This window comes from Monodelphis domestica, chromosome 1 (assembly GCF_027887165.1).
Source record: "Monodelphis domestica isolate mMonDom1 chromosome 1, mMonDom1.pri, whole genome shotgun sequence".
Taxonomy (NCBI): Eukaryota; Metazoa; Chordata; class Mammalia; order Didelphimorphia; family Didelphidae; genus Monodelphis; species Monodelphis domestica.
The window spans coordinates 156,265,919-156,292,667 of NC_077227.1; the positions used below are offsets into that span (position 1 = coordinate 156,265,919).

At 35.9% G+C, this 26,749-nt stretch overlaps 1 protein-coding gene across 8 annotated transcripts in view; it reads right to left on the reverse strand.

The window, feature by feature from the left end:
* The window catches only part of DENND4A (DENN domain containing 4A), a 174,222-nt gene that overhangs the window by 109,669 nt on the left and 37,804 nt on the right, over positions 1-26,749 (reverse strand). For all 8 annotated transcript variants that reach the window (XM_007479594.3, XM_016427162.2, XM_016427160.2 and 5 more), the window contains exons 3-4: positions 20,986-21,318; positions 17,015-17,264 (exon numbers count right to left, since the gene is read on the reverse strand). In XM_007479594.3, the coding sequence (XP_007479656.1) occupies positions 17,015-17,264; positions 20,986-21,296 (561 nt within the window). In that variant the 5' untranslated portion in view covers positions 21,297-21,318. The remainder of the gene's footprint in view (positions 1-17,014; positions 17,265-20,985; positions 21,319-26,749) is intronic.

The following is a 26,749-nucleotide window of genomic DNA, read 5'->3' on the forward strand; positions in this document are numbered from 1 at the left end:
CATGCATAGTTATGATCCCTCAATTATTCTAATCTCATAGTTGCTCAATCTATTGAATTCCCATGAACTATTCCTCTAATTCACCATAATCTCATACAGACATGGTCATAACCTTGATCTTGACATCACCCTAAGTGTTCCCCTTGCATGAAATTCTTTTACTTGATCATAAGCTTTTATCAGACCATCTTTTCTTTTGCACTGTAAGCCCTAACCCTGTTCTTCATCTTCACTAGGCCCTCCAATCCCTTCTATTCCTCAGTTCTTCCTAGGTCATCAGTGTTGTACTAGCTACACCCATCTCCCTTTCTCATCTCAACCCCTTAAGTGAACCAGTTCAACTCTACACTATCCTATATAATAGAATAGTTTTTCTCCTTTTCCTATTAATGATCATTCTTTATTTTTCTACAACCTAGGATTACTTCCATCATTTACCTTCTTTGTTCCTATTTACATTCTGTAGAATGGAGCTGAAGAAAATAAGGAAATTATGTTGAGCCCATTAAAAATTTTGTTATTTTAATCCAGTCAAAGCCTCACTGTAGCAAGGCAATCCATTTAGATCTCAAAGTTCCTACAGTAGCTATTCCAAAACTTTTCATCTGTTCTTAAGTCTCCTTTGGTATCCTCCTTCCTTTGTCCTCCTCTCTCAGCTAAGGATCATATTTCATTAGAAAAAAATGAAGCCTTTCACTGACAGCTCCCTCTTTCCCTTCTTCTTTATTTCATATTACTCAAATATCTTAGCTTGAAATCTCTTGCTTTAACCATCTCACACAAACAGATGAATATCCTTGCCAAGGCAAAGCTTTCAAAATGAACCTTTGATCCCATTCCTTCTTTTCATATTCTCCAGCATATTATCTCAATTCTGTTTTTAATCTTTCCCTATTGGCTCCTGTCTTGTTGCCTACAAAGACATCCTTATCTACTCTATCCTAAACACACACCCCCCCCCCCCCAAATAAAAATCCTCACTTGACCACACTAGTGACTCTCTTCCTTGGAAAAACTCTATACACTAGTTACCTTTACTTCCTCTCTTCTCACTCTTTTTTTAAAATTTTTTTTTAAAATTTTTATTTGGTCATTTCCAAACACTATTCATTGGAAACAAAGATCATTTTCTTTTCTTCCCTCCCCCTTCCCACCACCTCTCCCATAGCCCACGCACGATTCTATTGGGTATCACATGAGTTCTTGATTCAAACCCATTTCCATGTTGTTGGTATTTGCATTAGAGTGTTCATTTAGAGTCTCTCCTCAGTCATATCTCCTCCACCCCTGTATTCAAGCAGTTGTTTTTCATCAGTGTTTTTACTCCCATGGTTTATCCTCTGCTTGTGGATAGTGTTTTTTAGATCCCTGCAGATTGTTCAGGGACATTGCATCACCACTAATGGAGAAGTCCATTACCTTCGATTGTACCACAATGTATCAGTCTCTGTGTACAATGTTTTCCTGGTTCTGCTCCTTTCACTCTGTATCACTTCCTGGAGGTCGTTCCAGTCTCTATGGAATTCCTCCACTTTATTATTCCTTTTAGTACAATAGTATTCCATCACCAACAGATACCACAATTTGTTCAGCCATTCCCCAATTGAAGGGCATCCCCTCATTTTCCAATTTTTGGCCACCACAAAGAGTGCAGCTATGAATATTCTTGTACAAGTCTTTTTCCTTATTATCTCTTTGAGGTACAAGCCTAGCAGTGCTATGGTATTTTAGCAGACAGTATTTTATCGCCCTTTGGGCATAGTTCCAAATTGCCCTCCAGAATGGTTGGATCAATTCACAACTCCACCAGCAATGAATTAGTGTCCCTACTTTGCCACATCCTCTCCAGCATTCATTACTTTCCATAGCTGTTATGTTAGCCAATCTGCTAGGTGTGAGGTGATACCTCAGAGTTGTTTTGATTTGCATCTCTCTTATTATAAGAGATGTAGAACACTTTTTCATGTGCTTATTAATAGTTTTGATTTCTTTGGCTGAGAACTGCCTGTTCATGTCCCTTGCCCATTTATCAATTGGAGAATGGCTTGATTTTTTGTACAATTGATTTAGCTCTTTGTAAATTTGAGTAATTAGAACTTTGTCAGAGGTTTTTATGAAGATTGTTTCCCAATTTGTTGCTACCCTTCTGATTTTAGTTACATTGGTTTTGTTTGTACAAAACCTTTTTAATTTGATGTAGTCAAAATTATTTATTTTACATTTTGTGACTCTTTCTAAGTCTTGCTTGGTTTTAAAATCTTTCCCTTCCCAAAGGTCTGACATGTATACTATTCTGTGCTCATCTAATTTACTTATAGTTTCCTTCTTTATGTTCAAGTCATTCACCCATTCTGAATTTATCTTGGTGTAGGGTGTGAGGTGTTGATCCAAACCTAATCTCTCCCACACCGTCTTCCAATTTTCCCAGCAGTTTTTATCAAATAATGGATTTTGGTCCCAAAAGCTGGGGTCTTTGGGTTTGTCATAAACTGTCTTGCTGAGATCATTTACGCCAAGTCTATTCCACTGATCCTCCTTTCTGTCTCTTAGCCAGTACCAAATTGTTTTGATAACCACTGCTTTATAGTATAGTTTGAGATCTGGGACTGCAAGTCCTCCTTCCTTTGCATTTTTTTTTCATGATTTCCCTGGATATCCTTGATCTTTTGTTCTTCCAAATGAATTTAGTTATGGTTTTTTCTAATTCAATAAAGAAGTTTTTTGGTAGTTCAATGGGTATGGCACTAAATAAGTAAATTAATTTGGGTAGGAGTGTCATTTTTATTATGTTAGCTCATCCTACCCATGAGCAATCAATGTTTTTCCAATTGTTTAGATCTGGTTTTAGCTGTGTGGAAAGTATTTTGTAGTTGTGTTCATATAGTTCCTGTGTTTGTCTCCGGAGATAGATTCCTAAGTATTTTATTTTGTCTAGGGTGATTTTAAATGGAATTTCTCTCTCTATTTCTTGCTGCTGGGAAGTGTTGGAAATATATAGAAATGCTGATGACTTATGCAGGTTTATTTTGTATCCTGCAACTTTGCTAAAGTTGTTGATTATTTAGAGTAACTTTTTGGTTGATTCTCTAGGATTCCTTAAGTAAACCATCATATCGTCTGCAAAGAGTGATAGCTTGGTCTCCTCATTGCCAATTTTAATACCTTCAATTTCTTTTTCTTCTCTAATTGCTACTGCTAGTGTTTCTAGTACAATATTAAATAATAGAGGTGATAATGGGCATCCTTGTTTCACTCCTGAACTTATTGGAAAGGCTTCTAGTTTATCCCCATTGCAGATGATGTTTGCTGATGGTTTTAGATATATACTGTTTATTATTTTTAGGAAAGGCCCTTCTATTCCTATACTTTCTAGTGTTTTTAATAGGAATGGGTGTTGTATTTTATCAAAGGCTTTTTCTGCATCTATTGAGATAATGATGTGATTTTTGTCAGTTTGCTTGTTAATATGGTCAATTATGTGGATGGTTTTCCTAATATTGAACCATCCTTGCCTTCCTGGTATGAATCCTGCCTGGTCATAGTGGATGACCCTTGTGATGACTTGCTGGAGTCTTTTTGCTAGTATCCTATTTAAGATTTTTGCGTCTATATTCATTAGAGAGATTGGTCTATAGTTTTCTTTCTCTGTTTTTGATCTGCCTGGCTTTGGGATCAGTACCATGTTTGTGTCGTAGAATGAATTTGGTAGAACTCCTTGGCCTATTCTGTCAAATAGTTTGTTTAATATTGGGATTAGTTCCTCTCTTCTCACTCTTGCTTAGATCCTCTGCTTACTTTGGTCTGAACTAATTTGATCCAGTTTTCACTATATTGAACTGGATAAACCAGTTTTTATAGGTTTCAACTGGTTTTTACTGGTTCAAACCTGTTTTTACTGGTTTTTAAGTGCTTCAAGCAGAAACCAAGGGAAACATTTAAATATGAAAAACAAAATAATATATGAGGCAGAGGCTGTGTGGAGAGCCTGCTGCCATATTAATTTAAAAGAAAATGTATAATACACGGCCATAAGAAAGATACTAATGTGGCAAAACCTCATTTATGATGTTGTTTATTTAACTCATAAATTTATGGGGATCACCAAATCTTCTCCTGGTAGTGTTCTTGATTTCAATGAAGTTGCAACAACATTAGAAGTCCGGAAAAGAGAAATATATACTGTATTAGATGGAATCAACTTCATTGCTAAAACATCTAGAAGCCATATTGAGTAAATTGGATCTGGTCTTGATGGTATTGGATCAAAAATACTGGCAAGTGGGGAAAGCTAGGTGGCTCAGTGGAGTGAGAATCAGGCCTAGAGATAGGAAGTCCTGGGTTCAAATCTGAACTCAGACACTTTCTAGCTGTGTGACCCTGAGCAAGTTGTTTAACTCCCACTGCTTATCCCTTATCACTCTTCTGCCTTGGAACCAATAGACGATATTAATTCTAACACAGAAAGTAAGATTTTTTAGAAACCCTGCAAAAGAAGATAAGGAATGAACTAATTTAACAGCAATGGAAAAGGCTTTGGATGAGTTAAGTAGCAGCAGTTATTTGAACTAACAAATAACAAAGAAAATGAAAGATTAGCTTTCCAAAGTATTCAAGCTTTTCATGAATAGATTGTTATTGCCAACAAGGCTCCCAATGAAATCAGGTTGGAAGTGCCAACTCCTAAAAAAGACTTTATCTTAGTACATATAAGAAGTACAAAAGAACCTACTGATATTTTTTTTTGGTGTGAAATAGAACAAGTAAACATAAATACCAAAACATTTGAAAAAATAAGCACTGTTTTATCTGAAAGTCAGTCTACACTGATTAAGAAGGGAATCTATAATCCAGTGAATAAAGTGACAAAACCACTTGAATTGTCTTGAACATTAAGAATGATTTCAATGAGTTTTGTCCAATTAGCTTGACAAGTTGGCTTCTCTTATTGTGAGACTTGTTTGGATAAAAAACAACAACAACAACAAAAAACCAACCATGGAGGAATTCTATGTTCAGTTTGACATTGACATTAAGGTCAATAGTTTTTATAGCTTCTTTATATGCAGTGGCATAAACTTATTGTGGAAAATTTCTAAGTTTAGAAACAATTATGAACATGTAATTTGATGTCTTACTTAAGGGTAAGCAAGCACCTTCTCCACTGAAAAAATTTCATGTAAACAATTTTTTTTTTGAGTAGAAATGTGTTACTACTTTAACATTTGGACTAATCTAAAATTGAAGGACCCAGAATACAATGTGGTTTGAAAACTTTTCTTCAAGCACATTACATCATCACCTCTTAAGGACTCAGTAGTACTATCAAAAGATATGTATAGTTTAGTTGGCGGAGTAATTTCCAAATTTCAAGTCTCTCCTAGTTGTAGAATGTGAACTTCTAAAGACAAGGGACTGTCTTGGATTTTCTAACCATGCCCCCCAGAGCTTGGTGCATCTTAAGTGTTTTTCATTAATTTGCTCAAGACTGAAAGCAGATAGGCAGTGAAAAACCCAAAGAGCTAATTAAGAAAAAGGAAAGTTATTCCAGGAAACCTAGCCAGATAGAAGGAAGTTACAATTCAAATAAATGTATTATTAGAAACTAGGAGAAATGGGGAGGGTGTGTGTAGAGCAATATGTGCAGAAAAACCTTCAATAGTCTCTGCAAAGTCTATGACTTTCTTTTCCCTTTCTAAAGATGCCAAGGGAACAAGGCCAGAAGAATTGGTATAGCAGTACTTCACTTATCTGGCATCATCAAGAAATGAAGTTCTTCACATGAATTTCCAGGTAACTAGAAAATCTATTTTAAATATCAAAACTTTTACTATCAGTTTTAACTGAATAACTAATTACCTTAGTCAAAAAGGCAAGGCAACAATGAGTGAGGCTCAAAGATAATAGTTAAAATGCATTTACCAATGGGGAAATCTATGCAAGAAGTGTTGACAAAGATAGTATCTAGAAAAAGCATGATTGGAAATGCAAGAGTGAGTCAGTCATAAGGGGGGTGGGGTGGGGAGGGAGGATAATAGCCCATGTCTTGTACCAGAAGCTATGAAATGGTTAAAAGATACAGACACATTGGAAGGACATCAGCAAGCATATCCCTGGTTGAAGTTGTAAGTATGGACAGTAGCTCTGTAGATAAGAGTGCCAGGACTTCCGGTCAAGATGGCGGCTTAGAGAAAGCTAAAGTTCAGATCTCCGGAAAACCCTTCCCGACCGATCTCAAACTATAAGCTCCTAAGGCGCTGAAATTCAAAAAGATCAACAGCATAGACCCTGGGAATCCTCCTCCTGGACCTGGACCCGGATCAAAAGGTACGGCCCCCCTCAAAAGCCAGAACCCGAGATCACTCGGACCTAAGGGGTAGGAGCGCAGAGTACAAGGCTCCGGGAAGCCGAGGCCCTGCCCAGCTCAGAGAGCAGGGTCCTCTGAAACAACAACAACCCTCAGGGCCTTCTATCCGAGTCCCAGTGAAAGTCACTGCCCTCAGAGCTCCCCCCCGCAGAGAGCAGGGTCGTCTGAAACAACAGCAACCCTCAGGGCCGACAAAACAGCCTCATGGCCAGCTATTCTGAAGGCAACTTCCGGAAAGCAATCCAACCCAGTCCAGTCCAGCGGGCACCTTAGCAGCAGGGAAGCAGAGAGAACTGGGGGAGAGTGTGGCCCCCTGGTCCGACCCTTCCATTCCAGTTCCAGTGAAAGTCATTGCCTTAAGGCAACCCAGGGAAAGCTCATAGAACCGACAATCTGCCCAGGACTAAAGCCTCTGAACACCAGACAGAGATAAGAAAAGCTAATCCTCCCCATTCAGAGATGGCAAACTCCACAGAAGCACAGAAGCCCCAAAATCCCAAGAAAAATAAGAAGAAAGGGGCGACTTTGGACACATTCTATGGAACCAAAATACAAAATACAGAGGAGATAGAAGATGATATATAAGAAAATGCTCCTAAATCTTCCAAAGGAAATGGAAACTCTCCACAAACACATGAAGAATTTGAATCAGAAATGACCAAAAAAGATGGGAGCCTTCTGGGAGGAAAAGTGGGAAATAATGCAAAAGAAATTCACGCATCTACAAAACCGGTGTGATGAAACTGAAAAGGAAAACCAGGCTTTAAAGGCCAGAATCAGGCAGCTGGAAGACAACAATCTTGTAAAAGAGCAAGAATTAATAAAGCAAAGCCAAAATACCAAGAAATTAGAAGAGAACATAAAATATCTCACCGACAAGGTGACAGATCTGGAAAATAGAGGGAGAAGAGATAATTTAAGAATAATTGGACTCCCAGAAAAGCCAGAAATAAACACCAAACTTGATATCGTGATACAAGATATAATCAAAGAAAATTGCCCAGAGATTCTAGAACAAGGGGGCAATACAGCCACTGACAGAGCTCACAGAACACCTTCTACACTAAACCCCCAAAAGACAACTCCCAGGAATGTAATTGCCAAATTCCAAAGCTATCAAACAAAAGAAAAAATCCTACAGGAAGCCAGAAAAAGACAATTTAGATATAAAGGAATGCCAATCAGGGTCACACAAGACCTTGCAAGTTCTACTCTGAATGATCGTAAGGCATGGAACATGATCTTCAGAAAGGCAAGAGAGCTGGGTCTTCAACCAAGAATCAGCTACCCAACAAAACTGACTATATACTTCCAAGGGAAAGTGGGCATTCAACAAAATAGAAGACTTCCAACTTTTTGCAAAGAAAAGACCAGAGCTCTGTGGAAAGTTTGATACCGAAAATCAAAGAGCAAGGAATACCTGAAAAGGTAAATATTAAGGAAAGGGGAAAAATGTTATCTTCTTCTTTTACTCAAACTCTCTTCTATAAGGACTACATTTATATCAATCTATGTATACTAATATGTGGGGAAAATGTAATGTATAAATAGGGGGTAAAGAAAGACCAAATAGAAAAATCTTTCTCACACAAAGATTCACATGGGAAGGGGAGGGGAAGAAAACTCCTATAAGAAGGAGAGGAAGAGAGGGTTTTTTTTACTTAAACCTTAATCTCAGGGAAATCAACTCTGAGAGGGAAAAACATCCAGATCCATTGGGATCTTGAATTCTATCTTACCCAACAAGGGTAGGGAGAAGGGAAAACCAAGGGGGGGAGGGGGAGAGGGAGAACAAAAAGGGAGGGAAAGAGAGGGGGGAGGGGGAGGGAACAAAAAGGGAGGGACTAAAAAGGGAAACATCAAGGGAGGGGACAAGGGGGACTGATTCAAAGTAAATCACTGGACTAAAAGGTAGAGCCAAAGAAGAAAAGGTTAGAATTAGGGAAGGCAATCAAAATGCCAGGGAGTCCACAAATGACAATCATAACTTTGAATGTGAATGGGATGAACTCACCCATAAAACGTAGATGAATAGCAGAATGGATTAGAATCCAAAACCCTACCATATGTTGTCTTCAAGAAACACACATGAGGCGGGTTGACACCCACAAGGTCAGAATTAAATGATGGAGTAAGACATTCTGGGCCTCAACTGATAGAAAGAAGGCAGGAGTGGTAATCATGATATCTGATAAAGCCAAAGCAAAAATAGACCTGATCAAAAGGGATAGGGAAGGTAATTATATTTTGTTAAAAGGGACTTTAGACAATGAGGAAATATCATTAATCAACATGTATGCAGCAAATAATATAGCACCAAAATTTCTAATGGAGAAACTAGGAGAATTGAAGGAAGAAATAGACAGTAAAACCATATTAGTGGGAGACTTAAACCAACCATTATCAAATTTAGATAAATCAAATCAAAAAATAAATAAGAAAGCGGTAAAAGAAGTGAATGAAATCTTAGAAAAATTAGAATTAATAGGCATATGGAGAAAAATAAATAGGGATAAAAAGGAATACACCTTCTTCTCAGCACCACATGGCACATTCACAAAAATTGACCATACATTAGGTCACAGAAACATAGCACACAAATGCAGAAAAGCAGAAATAATGAATGCAGCCTTCTCAGATCACAAGGCAATAAAAATAATGATTAGTAATGGTACATGGAAAACCAAATCTAAAACCAATTGGAAATTAAACAATATGATACTCCAAAACCGTTTAGTTAAAGAAGAAATCATAGAAACAATTAATAATTTCATCGAGGAAAATGACAATGGTGAGACATCCTTTCAAACCTTTTGGGATGCAGCCAAAGCGGTAATCAGAGGTAAATTCATATCCCTGAATGCTTATATTAACAAACTAGGGAGAGCAGAGATCAATCAATTGGAAATGCAAATGAAAAAACTCGAAAGCGATCAAATTAAACCCCCCCAGCAGAAAACCAAACTAGAAATCCTAAAAATTAAGGGAGAAATTATTAAAATCAAAAGTGATAGAACTATTGATTTAATAAATAAGACAAGAAGCTGGTACTTTGAAAAAACAAACAAAATAGACAAAGTACTGGTCAATCTAATTAAAAAAAGGAAGGAAGAAAAGCAAATTAACAGCATTAAAGATGAAAAGGGGGACAGCAGCTCTGATGAAGAGGAAATTAAGGCAATCATTAGAAATTACTTTGCCCAATTATATGGCAATAAATATACCAATTTAAGTGATATGGAAGAATATATACAAAAATACAAACTGCCTAGACTAACAGAAGAGGAAATCGAATTCTTAAATAATCCCATATCAGAAAATGAAATCCAACAGGCCATCAAAGAACTTCCTAAGAAAACATCCCCAGGGCCTGATGGATTCACCAGTGAATTCTATCAAACATTCAGAGAACAGTTAATCCCAATACTATACAAACTATTTGACATAATAAGCAAAGAGGGAGTTCTACCAAACTCCTTTTATGACACAAACATGGTACTGATTCCAAAACCAGGCAGGTCAAAAACAGAGAAAGAAAACTATAGACCAATCTCCCTAATGAATATAGATGCAAAAATCTTAAATAGGATACTAGCAAAAAGACTCCAGCAAGTCATCACAAGGGTCATCCACCATGATAAAGTAGGATTTATACCAGGGATGCAGGGCTGGTTCAACATTAGGAAAACCATCCACATAATTGACCACATCAACAAGCAAACCAGCAAGAACCACATGATTATGTCAATAGACGCAGAAAAAGCATTTGATAAAATACAACACCCATTCCTATTAAAAACACTAGAAAGCATAGGAATAGAAGGGTCATTCCTAAAAATAATAAACAGTATATATCTAAAACCATCAGCTAATATCATCTGCAATGGGGATAAACTAGATGCATTCCCAATAAGATCAGGAGTGAAACAAGGATGCCCATTATCACCTCTACTATTTGACATTGTACTAGAAACACTAGCAGTAGCAATTAGAGAAGAAAAAGAAATTGAAGGCATCAAAATAGGCAAGGAGGAGACCAAGTTATCACTCTTTGCAGATGACATGAGGGTCTACTTAACGAATCCTAGAGATTCAACCAAAAAGCTAATTGAAATAATCAACAACTTTAGCAAAGTTGCAGGATACAAAATAAACCCACATAAATCATCAGCTTTTCTATATATCTCCAACACAGCTCAGCAGCAAAAACTAGAAAGAGAAATCCCATTCAAAATCACCTTAGACAAAATAAAATACCTAGGAATCTACCTCCCAAGACAAACACAGGAACTATATGAACACAACTACAAAACACTCGCCACACAACTAAAACTAGACTTCAGCAAGTGGAAAAACATTAATTGCTCATGGATAGGACGAGCCAATATAATAAAAATGACCATCCTACCCAAACTTATTTATCTATTTAGTGCCATACCCATTGAACTACCAAAATACTTCTTTACTGATTTAGACAAAACCATAACAAAGTTCATTTGGAAGAACAAAAGATCAAGGATATCCAGGGAAATAATGAAAAAAAAAACACATATGATGGGGGCCTTGCAGTCCCTGACCTTAAACTATATTACAAAGCAGCAGTCATCAAAACAATTTGGTACTGGCTAAGAAACAGAAAGGAAGATCAGTGGAATAGACTCGGGGAAAGCGACCTCAGCAAGACAGTATACGATAAACCCAAAGATCCCAGCTTTTGAGACAAAAATCCACTATTCGATAAAAACTGCTGGGAAAATTGGAAGACAGTGTGGGAGAGACTAGGAATTGATCAACACCTCTAACCCTACACCAAGATAAATTCAAAATGGGTGAGTGACTTAAACATAAAGAAGGAAACCATAAGTAAATTGGGTAAACACAGAATAGTATACATGTCAGACCTTTGGGAGGGGAAAGGCTTTAAAACCAAGCAAGACATAGAAAGAATCACAAAATGTAAAATAAATAATTTTGACTACATCAAACTAAAAAGCTTTTGTACAAACAAAACCAATGTAACTAAAATCAGAAGGGAAACAACAAATTGGGAAAAAATCTTCATAGAAACCTCTGACAAAGGTTTAATTACTCATATTTATAAAGAGCTAAATCAATTGTACAAAAAATCAAGCCATTCTCCAATTGATAAATGGGCAAGGGACATGTTTAGGCACTTCTCAGATAAAAAAATCAAAACTATTAATAAGCACATGAAAAAGTGTTCTAAATCTCTTATAATCAGAGAGATGCAAATCAAAACACTCTGAGGTATCACCTCACACCTAGCAGATTGGCTAACATAACAGCAAAGGAAAGTAATGAATGTTGGAGGGGATGTGGCAAAGTAGGGACATTAATTCATTGCTGGTGGAGTTGTGAACTGATCCAACCATTCTGGAGGGCAATTTGGAACTATGCCCAAAGGACGATAAAAGAATATCTATCCTTTGATCCAGCTATAGCACTGCTGGGTCTGTACCCCAAAGAGATAATGGGGAAAAAGACTTGTACAAAAATATTCATAGCTGCGCTCTTTGTGGTGGCAAAAAACTGGAAAACGAGGGGATGCCCTTCAATTGGAGAATGGCTGAGCAAATTGTGGTATATGTTGGTGATGGAATACTATTGTGCTAAAAGGAATAATAAAGTGGAGGAGTTCCATGGAGACTGGAACAACCTCCAGGAAGTGATGCAGAGCGAGCGGAGCAGAACCAGGAGAACATTGTACACAGAGACTAATACACTGTGGTATAATTGAACGTAATGCACATCTCCATTAATGGCGGTGTAATGTCCCTGAACAATTTGCAGGGATCTAGGAGAAAAAAACACTATTCATAAGCAAAGGATAAACTATGGGAGTGGAAACACCGAGGAAAACCTGAATACAGCGGTTGAGGAGACATGACAGAGGAGAGACTCTAAATGAACACTCTAATGCAAATATTATCAACAAAGCAATGGGTTCAAATCAAGAAAACATGTAATGCCCAGTGGATTTACGCGTCGGCTATGGGGGGTTGGGGGAGGAAAAGAAAATGATCTATGTCTTTAATGAATAATGCTGGGAAATGATCAAGTAAAATATATTAAAAAAAAAAAAGTGCCAGGTCTGGAAATGGGAGGTTCTGGGTTCAAATACAGTTTCAGACACTTCCTAGCTAGTTGACCCTGGGAAAGTCACTCAATCCCAATTGCCTACCCCTTGACACTCTTCTGCCTTTGAGCCAATACTTAATATCAATTCTAAAACAGAAGTTAGGATTTTAAAAGAAAAAAAAAAAGAATGGGCTGCATGGTGTGCTGTTAGAGGAAGTACAGGCTTCAATGAGCACATGACTCAATTATGTCTAACATTATCTAGTTATAGTTTTTAAAAAATTCCTAGTAAGAAAAGATAATACCATAAACAATAAAGAGCATAATTCACTTCAGCTTTTCAACTTGGGCCATCTTCCAGTGTCTAAAATATACCCCCCCCAAATGGAATTGTACCAAAATAACAAAACTCAGATCATTTCTCTTCTGTAAAATTATCACAGCTTCTAACTGGAAAAAAAAATCAATGTTCAGGCATCCAAATATAATAGCCTCCCAAAAAGTTTTCATTTCTATTTTAAGTTTGTTTACTGTCTAGCACTTATTTTAAACTTTACTACAATTCACTAAGCATTTATCAATTGTGCAATATATTTCAATCACTGTGATAGATTCTGGAAATACAAAGACAAAAACTAAAGAGGCTCTTCCTTGAGAAGTCTACCTTCTGGGGGTGGGTAATTGAGAAGATGTCCTTCAATTGAGGAATGACTGAAAAAGTTGTAGCGTATGACTGTGACAGAATACTATAGTGCTATAAAAAATAACAAGTAGTATGCTTTCAGAAAAACCTGGACTCAGAATGCATGCCCTTGGATCCAATCATACCACTGCTGGGTTTGTACCCCAAAGAGGTAATAAGGAAAAATATTTGTTCAATATTTATAGCTTCACTTTTTATAGCAGCAAAAAATTGGAAAATGAGGGGGTGTCCCTCAGTTGGGGAATGGCTGAACAAATTCTGGTATATGATGGTGATGGAATACTATTGTGCTTAAGGAATAATGAACTGGAGGATTTCTATATGAACTAGAAAGACTTCCAGGAATTGATGCAGAGCAAAAGGAGCAGAATCAGGAGAACATTCTACACTGAAACATTGTGCAACGACCAGATGTAACAGACTTTTTTACTAGTAGCAATGCAATGATCTAGGACAATACTTATGAGAAAGAATGCTTTCCACATCCAGGGAAAGAACTATGGGAGTAGAAATGCAGAAGAAAAACATATGATTGATCATGCGGTTTGATGGGGCTATGATTGGGGTTCTGACTTTAAGAGATCATGCTATTGCAAATATGGATAATATGGAAATAGGTTTTGAACAATGATACCTATGTAACCTAGTGAAATTGCTTGTCAGTTCCAGGAGGGGAGAGGGAAGAGAGGTGGGAAAGATCATGAATCATATAACCATGGAAAAATATTCTAAATAAATAATTTTTAAAAAAGAACAGTAAAAAAAATTTTTAAAGAAAAAAAGAAAAACCTGGACTCACATGAACTTATGCAAAATAAAATGAGCAGAACCAGTAGAATATTGTACACAGTAACAGAAATATTGTGCAATAGTCAACACAAGGATCTAAGAACATTCTGAAAGACTTATGAGGAAAAATGCAATCTACCTCCAGAGACAAAACTAATGGAATCTGAATGTGATCAAAGCATACTTTTTTCTGTTGTCTGTTTTTCTTTCACACCATGATGAATATTTATATGATTTGCATGACTATATGTATAACCTATACAAAGTTGTTTACCTTCTCAGTGGGGAGGAAGGGAAGGAAGAAAATTTGGAACTCAAAAATGTAAAAAATGAATGTTAAAAAATTTCACATATAATGGAAAAAAAATTTTCCCCAAAAAAATTGTATTCTACTAGGGAGAAATAAACACAAGCTCATAGAAACATACACTGGAAGGGGCCTTAGGGTCATCAGATTCAGATTCAAACTCCTCATTTTAAATATGAGGAAACTAAGGCATTGACTTGCCAAAGGCCACACAGGCAGTGAGTGATAAAGCTAAGATGAGAATGCAAGTCCTTGGACTCTATATTTAGAGGGTACCAGAATAAGAGTCAGAGGTTGGGTTTCAAACCAAGCCTTGCTTTTTCTAAATCTTGTGCCATTATCTATTACACTGTAAACACATATAAGTAAATATAAAATATATATGAAGCAACTGGGGACAGAGAATCAGAAAAAGCCACTGACAGAAGGACGTACATGAACTGAACCTTTAAATTAGCCATGGGATGGAGTGAAGAGACAGAATGTTCTAGGCAGAGGTGTAAAAATAGACTCGAATCCAGGACTTCAATCCCCAGAAATCCTTGCTCCACTACCCCAGAATGCCCTCTAATCTCACTGAATTCTCACCTGGGCTGAGAGTGAGATGGGGTATTTAAACCTGGTTGTGAATAGGCTCGGCCTCTTTTGGACTTCCCTTTTGGAGCAGACGCTTCTCTTTCATGATGTGAGGTTATCTTTTCTAGGCCTCTCTGGCCTAGACATGTGCTTCCTTATTCTGTATTTTCTTTAATCCTTAACCTTTAATAAACCTCATAAAAATATAATACTTTTAGCAGAGAAACTAATTTTAACTGTTACAGTTGGCTTACCACTTCAGGAAAATGAAATATCTCAATCTTCTGATTCTTTTCTTTACTGATCTTAAGTTCAGCTTTTAATAGCTAGTGCCTAGAAATTTTTTTGATCCACGTTTCTCTGACCAAGGTTTTTTTACCCTTGCAAAGCTGCTGCTCGTTCCAGCCATTAGATAGCTCACAGGCTCGATCCGGACCTGTTGCGTTTGCCACCCACCTGGCCCCTGGCTGCTAAGTTCTGCCTGCCTGTTTCTCCTGCTGTTTGTCTGCATTCCTGTCCTGGCCCTGCCTACTCCGGTACTCTCTCTAGCTCACCCGGTCCTCGTTCAACCCAGATCCTTGGAGCAGATCGCTCAGGACTCATTTCTACCAGCTGGTAACAAACTGGGGTATTGACCATGTGGGCGGATCATACATTTTTTGTAAAAACTCTATCAACAATGAGTTCATGACTTTGCAATTAGCCTTAAGATTACAACGAGTACATATGCTCATTTTGTAGGATAAGTATTTCAATGTCCTAAGAGAATCTAGAATATTTTTGATTAACTGCTAAGCCATAATAATTAGGGAAAGTAATGAGAGAGATGTAGTCTACAGTCTGATCAACATAGGAACCAATTCCCTTTGCATCTCAGTCAAGGCTGTCTCAGAAGAGATATAAACTTACAATGAAAAAAAATTTATACTTTGCATGAGGTTACACGTTCTGAATATACATCATTCACAAACCATCAGTTATGCTGGACATGATTTATTGATGAAAATTAAATGCTACTCCCTGTATTTTCAAAACGATGTGATACAACTGTTCATAGTCAGAGCACAATAATTACCACGACCTCCCTCCTTATTAAGATTTCAGGATTAGTCATATCAGGACAATATATATAATAGCATAATAGAATGAAGTTTTCTAGGAATGAAATATGTCAATGGCAGAAGATTTTTTAAAATCATCTGAATAAACAGTCATTTGCCTTTAGAGAATAATTTTGAAATTTGTAATTTTTTAGGTCATATATTAAATGGTTTTCCATTTTGGGTTATTCTTTCTTAAAATAACTAATACCAGTGGTAACAATTTTGTAAGCATTTTATAAAGATGAGAAAATAAGCATATGGGTTAGTAATTATTGATACCTTTTTGATGACAATTTTTATATTAATATTTAGAATCTAATTTTTCATTCTCTTAATATTTTCCCTTAATATATTTGCAAAGGATTTTGAACTCTTGAAAAATCTTTCATTTCTGTGACTACATGATAAATTATGTGATAGTTATAAAACTACTTTTGTCACCATTTTGATAAATTTTAAAAGACATGTTTAGGCTCATAAAATCTGTTTGGGATTCTCATTACATTTATTAACGCTACCTTTTCTCTGTTTTCTCTGAGATATGGATAATCCTTCTTGCTGCCACACATCTTATTAGATAAAGAAAAGATAAATGTCTGGCTGTGGCTAATACATTATGTAACAATTTTCTACCCCAAACTCCTCATTTTACCACCACCACGGTTTTTTTAAAGCAACAATGGTAAGCAGTATCTTAGATTTCAAAAAGGTGTTAATTTGTGTGTCAGTATTGTTAGTTTATGTTTTATTTAGCTGCATAAAAAGAGAAAATTTGAAGTTATTTTAGAAAAAGTTCCTTTTTAACCACAACTCAATTACTCTCCTAAATAAACTACCAAGCCTTCAAGAAGCATTTTGTAGAGATAGCTTAAAAATGTTCATTTGAAAGCGAAGTCCAATTATATCAGCAAAATAGATAACTTCTTCAGTGTTTCACATTATCATCAATGGTAATTGTACTAAAATATTCCAGCCACTCCATATCTTAGTAAACAATCTTCATGGATTACAAGGGCCAAACTTATTTGTTATCTAATGTTCAATATTTATGCGATACAAAAAGAGATACTTACCATACTATTATTGAGATTCTTATCAACTTTGCAGAATGTATGTGGTGGACTTTCTCCTTTACTGGGTATGATAATACAGATATCTGTGACAGCTAGTGTGTTTTGTGTCATGCTGTCAGAAGCCCTCCTGTAAGTGACATAAATTCTTTGTGAAGAGGTACTGCCACTAATAGTTGCAGGGCGACCCTGTGGAGTAGTCTGAATAATTTCACAGCCTTGCTTTAATCTTTCTTTCCAGTCATATAAAACCCTAAAAGTTAAACACAAATAAAACTTTTATAAATAAACAGAACATTTCAATCCTTTAATGTATTAAACCAGCAAAATTAATAACATTTTCTTATTTCACCTTTAATTTTAAGAAATATTAAAAGGATAGGGAGGTTTCCTCATATAGAATATGAACATTAAAGGAATGAAATGATAAAATCAGTCTAAATTCAATATATTTTAACGTAATAGCAAAATGACAATAGCAATAATTAAGATCAAAAGTATTAGGTTTTTTTGTTTGTTTTTTTCAAACTCTTCCCTTCCCTCTTAGAATCAATACTGGGAGGGGGCAGCTGGGTAGCTCAGTGGATTGAAAGTCGGGCCTAGAGATGGGACGTCCTGGGTTCAAATCAGACCTCAGACATTTCCCAGCTGTATGACCCTGGGCAAGTCACTTAACCCCCATTGGAGCCAATACACAGTATAGGGAAGGTAAGGGTATAATACTAGGTTTGGTTCCAAGGCAGAAGAGTGGTAAGGGCCAGGCAAAGTGAGTTAAGTGATAGTATTTACACTAGCACACTAGGTGAGTGTATTTTATTTAGGCTTTGTGTGTGCGGGGGGGGGGGTGGAGGGGGAAGATGTGAGTGTATTTTAGAAGATTTTTAGGAGATGGATAAAAATTACATAGTGTGAGATAATATAGTTATGCTTTGGCTCCATTGCTAGAGGGAATATCCACATTGATAAGATATCACAGCCATTAAATTACCAGCAAATACTATACCATTTTTCTTCTTTAAAGCTAAAGAAGCTTTCTTAAGAAGAAAAAACTATACCATTGGCATAAATTTCAATTTGCACCTCCCCCCCCCCACTACCCATGCCTAAATTTTCTGAATATGCCCTTCCTCCTGTCTGCTCATTCACTTCTCCCCATTAAATGGGGGGAGGTGGTAAGCATGGGTAGATCTGCTGTATGGGGCTTCTTGGGTGGTAGTTTTTTATGTTTCCTATCACTTCTGAAGGTTTTAAAGAAGGAAAACTGAGAAAGGAAAGGGCTGGTACTATTTCCAGGATCATTAGAAAGGAGTTCTGGTAACAAATGATCACAGCTGTCTTATCAAAGCTACAAGAATAGAAGACTTTAAGTATTTGGTATATAGGAAGGAAGAAAAGGTTTAGAATTTTTTCTCTTCTAAATAATCTATGAATCTATGAATTACACGAAAACCAAAGACAAACAAATCCATGAAATTGAAATAAATTTTGTAAAAGATTTAAGTATCCATAAAAAATTATAGATTAATACTTGTGCAAAGACTTTTCACTTCTGCAAAATATTTTAAAATATAACAACCTAATCTGCCTTTAGTGCATTTTGTTTGTTAGACTTAAGTTGAATTTTTCAACCCTGAATACATTCTCATTAACCTTAGAAGTTAACATCTTAAATTCTCTGCCCCAACTAATAAAATTCTCATTCAAATATTGTTATATTGAAATTTTCCAGATCATATATTAGACACAACAAATTTTAGGTTGAAAAGGACCTTAGAGACAGGAAATCTGCAGGAATTTTATACTAAGAGGGGTACAGAAATGGTTATGGAACACAAAAATATGAGATTTAATATAAGGAAGGAAACTAACATCATCTTTCCTCTTTTTATCACTGTCTCTGTCTGGGTGAGTGTTGATGAACTACTAGGAGAACTAGGGGCATTTAATTGGACCCTCCTACTGCTGTAGACTGGCTTGATGCTGATGGTTCAGCTAGCTAGTACTAGTAAACAGAATATTAAGTTAAGAGATGAATTTGAGAAGGCTTCAGATCATAGTATAAAGAAAAAAAACTTTTAATGCTATTTGGAAATGCTCCTTATCCTTTGCCACTCTAATATTATAAATAATGGAGGTTAGGGGTTGTAGAAGAATTTTACCTGGGATCTGAGCATTCATAAATACTTCTGGGTAATTTTAGCCCTGTCCTAATTATAGGAGGGCAAGGATTAATCCTGTCCAATTTTTTCATTTTATAGCTAGGGAAACTAAGGCCCAGATAGATGAAATAACAGAGGTGAAACTCCTGATTCCTAATCTACGGTTCTTTGCACTATACTCTGCTGCCTATATCTGACATAATACTAAACTACTATATAGCTGTCATTTTGAAACTATTTTAAAAGTTATAATCAAATATCAAAAATCATAAAATATAAAATAAAAAGGCAAATTATTGCTCAACATAATTATTTTGTTATTAAAGGTATAAAACTACTCATCTAGCTAGAATGAATTTAAGGCAGACTTTAATTCATTCTCAATTCTTCAGAAAACACTGAACATTAAAATATGAAGGAAAAGCATTCACATTCACCTTTAGTAATCAAGGAAATTTTAATTTGTATTAGGAAGAAATTCTTTGCCCTAAGACTTTGACTTTTTTCTCAATGACTGAGCAAAATTAGTCAAAGAATGAGAGAATCTCAGAGTTGGAAAATAACCTATAAACACTATCTATGCAGCTTATATATCTAGGCCCAGATCCCAGCAAACATGGAATCCCCACTAATAAATCTCTGTGATGGGAACTCTTGACCTACCAAAGCATTATGTCCCACTCTAGAACAGCTCTAATTATGAGAAAGTTCTTTGTTATATTCTTCAACCACTATGCCTTCCTTGGAGAGCCAAGAAATAAGGCTAATTACTCATTAACAAGCTAGCCTTTCTAATACTTAATGATAGCTATTTGCTAGCTCTCCTCCACCTCCCATCTAATACAAAATTACTGCAGAGTACTTACTTTCTCACTACTAGATCAAAGCAAAGGCCTACCTACTTCCCCTTCCCATCTCACTCCAAAGAAACTTTCCTGGAGGATACCTCAAATTCTACAATTATTAAACCAAGATCAGGCTAAACACAGTTCTGGTATGTGGTCCTTTTTCAAAATCCATATATTCTTAGGAAAGATGACAATTTAATTAGTGGATATTACCTTAGCAGATACTTTCTTTCTACTCCCAGAATATCAAGGTACTTGATGAGGAAAAAAGCAATGAATAAGGAAAAAATGCCATAAAGAGTAAATGGGATATGAAAGACTTTTGTCAATTGTGTTTATGGAACCCTCAAGTTTGCTCCAGTCCCCTCTGAACTTGTCTTAAGGGAAGTTCCACTTGTCAAGGACTGAACAATAAATTTTAAAGTACCTTATAATATCAGTTTAGATAGAATTAGTAGATATAATCAAATCTTAAGTACCCTTTTGTCTTAGATGGTTCTTCCATTGTATCAGAGGCTACTCCCTGGTAATCCAGCCCTAGGCTGGAGTTCATCCTTTCCTAGTATCCACTGAAAAGCATCAGCCTCTCCCAGGTAGTCCTTCCTTTGTGTCCATTAGAAAGCCTATCAATTGAACCTTCCAGTCCTATATTCCCCCAAAGGTATATAAGACCCCAAGTTCTTCAGCTCTTTGGAAAATCTCCTTTCAAGGTGCCTTTTCCCTGAGACATTGTTCCCAGAGTACCAGAGCTTTGTCCTATGTAGTATCTAGCACTTGACTGTGTAGTAGCCAATCAAAGCATTGTCTTCTTTGTGCTTATTAACAACTTGTTCTTTCTAACTTCTTTAGTAGTTCTGTGTTTTTCAAGGTTGACACTTTCCACCAGATTATCTCCTATTAGCTATAAATATAAGTTCTACAACTTGCATTTTTAATGCTGCCCATAATACTTTTTAAATATACATACCCCAGATCAGTGAGTGGAGGCTTATCTCTTCCTCTTCTATAGCAAAGGTAGATCTGTGGTCCAACAAGGCTTCCATTATTGAGATCTGCTGACAATCCAGTTGGGGTAACATCTATACATGTAAAACCCCTTGGCACTTCTTCCCCAAGAGATTTAATAATAACTGTTACATCTGTAATAGGTTCTTTTGGTTTTGCTATTTTATGACATGCATCATTGAAGTGAATTTCTTCTTCAAGAGGCTTTGAAATATCAGTCAATCCTGCTACAACAAAATAGTCAGCTACACGAGGCCCCTTGTTTTCAATCATTTTCCATTACAGAAGGATTTATCTGAAAAGACAATCAAAGACACTAATAATTTTTACAACATCATGTAAATCTAAATGGCTTTTGTAAATATAAGGACAGAATAGAGCATAGTCAGAATACATTCAGTAAAAACACAGGCCTTTATATTTCATAGCCTAATGTCTTTAAAAACCTGTCACTTATCTATGCTAATAATAATTTATCAATTATTTAATAGCAAAATTCTCTTATATATTATATTATATATATATTATATAAATAATATTATATATTCTAGTGTTGTTTAACTACTTTTTTCTTCAGCCAGGAGAAATTACCTTATAATACTGCCATATTTTCCATATTTCCATTGTAGAGAAAAGAAATGCAATATTCTTCCCTGATAGGGTACAACATAGTAAAGATCAAGGTTTAGTAGGCAGAGTGTTGCTCTCAGAGTCAGAATCAGGTCCCCCCTCTGACATACCCTTGGCACTATGATTCGTGGAAAGGTATATCAACTCTCAATGCCCCCAGCAACTAACTCTTTAAACCTAGACACTGTAGAAACTGTATCAATAAAATCACCTGTCCAGTCCCATTTCATTCTCTTCATCTTGAGAAGACTAAACACTTTATAGTGAATTTTAATATATTTAATATTTTGTAGTTAATCTCCTCATTCATATCATTATTATAAAAATGTATCCTTTGAACCCACTCTTTAAAATGAATAGAGTTAGACTGGATGGTCTCTAAGAGACCTTCCAATTCTGAAATTCTATGACTCCTTTATATGGATGATTTATTGAGTTACCTCAATTTATAATATTTATTGCATTAAGAATTTTTATTTCAGATGTGGTAAATATCCTCATTATTTGCTAGGAAACCGGTGCAGAATTTTCTGTCAAGACAATTTTTAAAAGAGGTGTATAGATCTTATGCACCATTTCTAACAGACAAAAATTCCTATATTAGGTACCATTAATTGGTGCTTAAGAATTTTGGATTTGCTTTCCTAAATTGATACTGCTAAGGGAACAATAAATATCTTTGTTTTGAGAAGGCTCTGTTAATTATTGAATAAGAAAAATCCATTCAACCTGTTTCATAGGTCATGATCTTACAGCTTCTGTCCTAGTGGGTGCCCCAAAAGTCATAATTATCTGATTAATTTTATGTAAATAGTTTTAGAAAGCAGTCACATAAGTTTAGCACCTTTTCATTAAGTCTCATTCCATTTCAATGTATGTCAAGAATAGAAGAAACTGCTGTTCAAAATTCCTAGAACTAACAAGGAAAAAAGTTTAACATATGAACTGTATACAGTCTTACAATTATTTTTCTAAATCCACCTTCTGTCATGAATTGATTCATTTTTTGCCCACTGCAAGGAATAAAAGAATAGACAGTAGATAGCAGCTATATATTTCTTTTCTTTTTTAACTCTTGCCTTCCATCTCAGAATCAATACTGGGTATTGGTTCTAAGGCAGAAGAGCCAGTAAGGGGTAGGCAATGGGGGTTAAGTGACTTGCCCAGGGTCACCCAGCTAGGAAGTGTCTATAGTCAAATTTGAACACAGGACCTCCCATCTCTAGGCTTGGCTCTCAGTCCACTGAGCCACCCAACTGCACCCCCCCCCCCCATTGGCTATTTATTTTAGAGGATTCAATTCAATTAAGCATTTATTAAGGAACTTTATTAGGCACTGAGCATACAAAAACAAAAACAAAATCAAAATCATTCTTGTTCTAGAGGATGCAAAGAAAGAAATGGAGAGGACAAGTGTAGGTTCATCTGTGTTCTGAAACTCTCATCCCCTAAGGCTAAACAATAGAGATTTCAAGAGCAGCTGGGTGGCACAGTGAAGAGAGTGCCAGGCCTGGTGTCAGGAGGACCTGGATTCAAATTTGACCTCAGACACTTCTTAGCTGTGTGATCCTGGGCAAGTCACTTAACCTCAATTGCTTTGCCTTTGCCCTCTTGTCTTAAGTGTTATTACTAAGGCAGAATATATAAAGGAGAAAAAAAGAAATGTCATAAATCTTAGGACCTGAGTTTCCTCCTCCTTTAAGAGGAATTAGGATTATATTAACTTTAAGTCTTCCAACTTTATGGATCTTTAATTTTTTTTCTCCTCTCCAAATAATAAAAAGTATTGCATGTTTAGATGCTCAAGAATTTAGGATTTGTACGTGGAATTAAACATGTTTTGTACAATTAAAGGATTACAACTATCAACAAAAAGATTAAATACTATCTGAATGGCATGAGGCTTTGATATGGGGGTTCAGTCTTCCCCTAAGATACCCCAAACTCCAAAGTGTTCTAGGTCAAAGGGGACATGAGAAATTCCTTTCTAGGAGAATTCACCATCCCTAGCCCCCTTCCTTTTGGACTTTCCCTTAGATCTTCAATTAACATAGATATTCACTTTCTGGTTCCACTTTGATTATCATTGGGTAGTACCTGAATTAATCATCCTTAGAATTTAACAGAACATTGCTTATACTCTCAATCTCAATGAATCACCTCATTCCTAACTCACCCCATCCCCCTTTAGTTATCCAGTAACTCCTGCTGTGAAAGGGGCATAAAATCCCCTTTACCCCATCTCCTCTGGGAGGCAGTGTCTATCCTTGCACACTGTCTCCTGACTATTTCAACATGACTTCTAAATTAATAGATTTTTCTTATTATTTTTAAGCTAAGTTTTGGAGTCTTGCATTCTTGCAAAGGTTACCTGTCTCAGTCCTTGGGTTTTTACTGTAAAGCTCTCCTGCAACAACTAGAGAGTATATAAATCAAATTAGTTAAAGTTCCTGGTACCTTGTAAATGTAAATTGTCTTGCTGGAAATGCTCACTAACACTTCATCTTTAGAATCACTAAAACTAGAATAGGTTAATACACTCAATATAACATGAAGATGTATTTGTTTTTCATTTCATATATACTACTACTGCCATCAGATATTACTGGAATTTAGAAATGCTTTTTTTGGTTAGTTTCTGAAAGGGAAACTGTTCACTGTGGGATGGATATGTCACAAGTGAAGGCAAATGCTTCTGGATGACTGGAAGTGGGGCTAGAATGAGATAGTTTGTCACAATTCCTCATTTTTCCTCTGGTCCTTTTCTTCTACACCACTGCCTCTCAGCTTATCTTTAGTACTGCTTTTCTTTTCACACATTCTTAAGTAAGGACATAGAAAGAGAAAGCCTGGCTGCCCTAGATTAATTTAGGTTATCTACCAAAGATGTATGCAAAAGTACTAAAAGAATGGAGATCTGATCTTTGATACTGATCTTTGAAAGATTGTGAAGAACAGCAGAGGTACCACCAAAATAGATAAGGGCAATTGTCCTGATAGTCAAAAAGCAGAAAAGAATGGAGTCTGTAAACTACAGAGCTGTGAATGTGACTTTATAAAATAAAACTAGAATAAAACACAGATAATATTAATCTGTGGTTTTCTAACTCAGCATGTGGCCAGTAGGAATCTACTTCTATTTGAGTTTGATACCACTATTAATATTCTAGAATAAATTATTACAGGTAATGCCAGACTAACTTTATTTCCTATCTGACTGGGTTACTAGACTTGGGCTTGAAGTGTACAAAATACCAACCTTTAATTAAAGATTTAGCCCATGAAATTCAGCAACAAAAAAGTCACTAATAGGCAGGTTAAAGAATTCCCCTTCCCCCTCGCTTAGTTCATGGCACCCTACACAAGTTAAATAATATCAAGACCAACAAAAGAAACCAACAGATGAACAAAGAAGTCACTAAGCAGGTAAGTTAAATAATTAGTTTTTGGTTTACTAAATACAGTTATACATTACAATTATATATTTTTGTTATTTAAACTATAAATATCATGAAATTATGTTTTTTTTTTTTCCCAAAGTGACATACCAACTGAGTTATGCTTGGTTTTTGGCAAATTTTGACACACCAGGTTCAAAAGGTTGCCCATCACTGATCTAGGACATTAAAAATTCTTATTAAATGCTGTTTAACTTAATTGTTAATGGCTTCTAGGGCTAGCATACTATATATATTAAATGGAACTTCTTCTACATGACAACCCTTAAAATACCTGAAGACAACTATCATGTCTTCTACTATGCCCTTTCTCCTCCAGGCTAAATATTTCCATTTCTTCCAACCAATGACATAACAACATGACATAAACTGAAGACCCTTCACCATCCTGGTTGTCCTCTTCTAGATACTTTCCAGCTTTCAGATAGCAATTTCACAGTATACTAGTTTGACTAATTTTAGTTTACAATTGAATGCTCTAAATAATCACCAAGGGATTAACATATGTAACTGATTTTAAATTATATAATCCTTAAAAGGCATATTAAGTATTTAAAATGACAATATCTTTCATATTTATTGGCAGCGAAGCAAATTATATCATTCAATTTCTATTGTCTTATCTCCTTAGGAAAATGCCACCAATACCAACACTTCAAATATAAACTCTTCAATTTAGTATTTAAAGCCCTTTATAAACTAGCTCTCATCTAGCTTTATTATGAGAACATTATAAAAAATGTTCCTCTAACATTTTCATGAATTCTGAAATTTTCAATTATGATTTTTATCAGTCTCTTTCTATGCCTTACAACCCCCTTGTTCTTCATCTTTGTGGGGATTTTTAATCCCTCTATCTCTGTCCCTTAGCAAATCTGTTCAACTCAATGTCATTCTCTTCTTTCAAATCTTTTGCCCCTTTACCCTCCTGAAGATCATACTTTGACAATTTCTGATTGTACAAAATTCTCATTATCGGCCTCCTTTATTTCTATTCACATGTTAGTGCAAAAAGCTAGAGGAAGTCATTTAGTTTTGCTGATTGGATCCACAACGAATTTAATTTATATAATCTCAGCTGGATTCTCATTGTAGCAAGGCAATTCTACTTCATAATCAGTTTTCTATCCTACTCATTACTGAAACTGTTCCAAACCTTCTCATCTTTCTTCCAGTTTCCTAGAACATCCCTAACCTCTTAACAAGTAGAACCAAGGTAGAACCTTTTTCTTTGAAAAAAAAAATTGAGATAATTTACAGAGAACTCCTCCTCATTTCACATTCCTCTAATATTATCCTTCACTGTCTTCTCCTTAACTGATGAACAGAAGGCCTTTCCCATTTATATGCACTCTTGATTTCAATCCATACTTTCCCTTCTATCATATTGCTCCCATTATCAACTTCCCTGCCTCTCTTCTTCAACATTTCTATTACTACTGGTTTCTTCCCTATTGTTGGAAACATGCCTATCTCTCCCCATTCATAAAAACAAAAATTGATTTTACCATTTCTGATAGCTATCTCCTCTCCTTCTCATCTAAACTCTTTGAAAAAAGCCATCTGTATTCAATGCCTTAACTTTCTTTCTTCTCACTGTTTTCTAAACCCTTTGCAATTGGGCTTTTTGATCACATC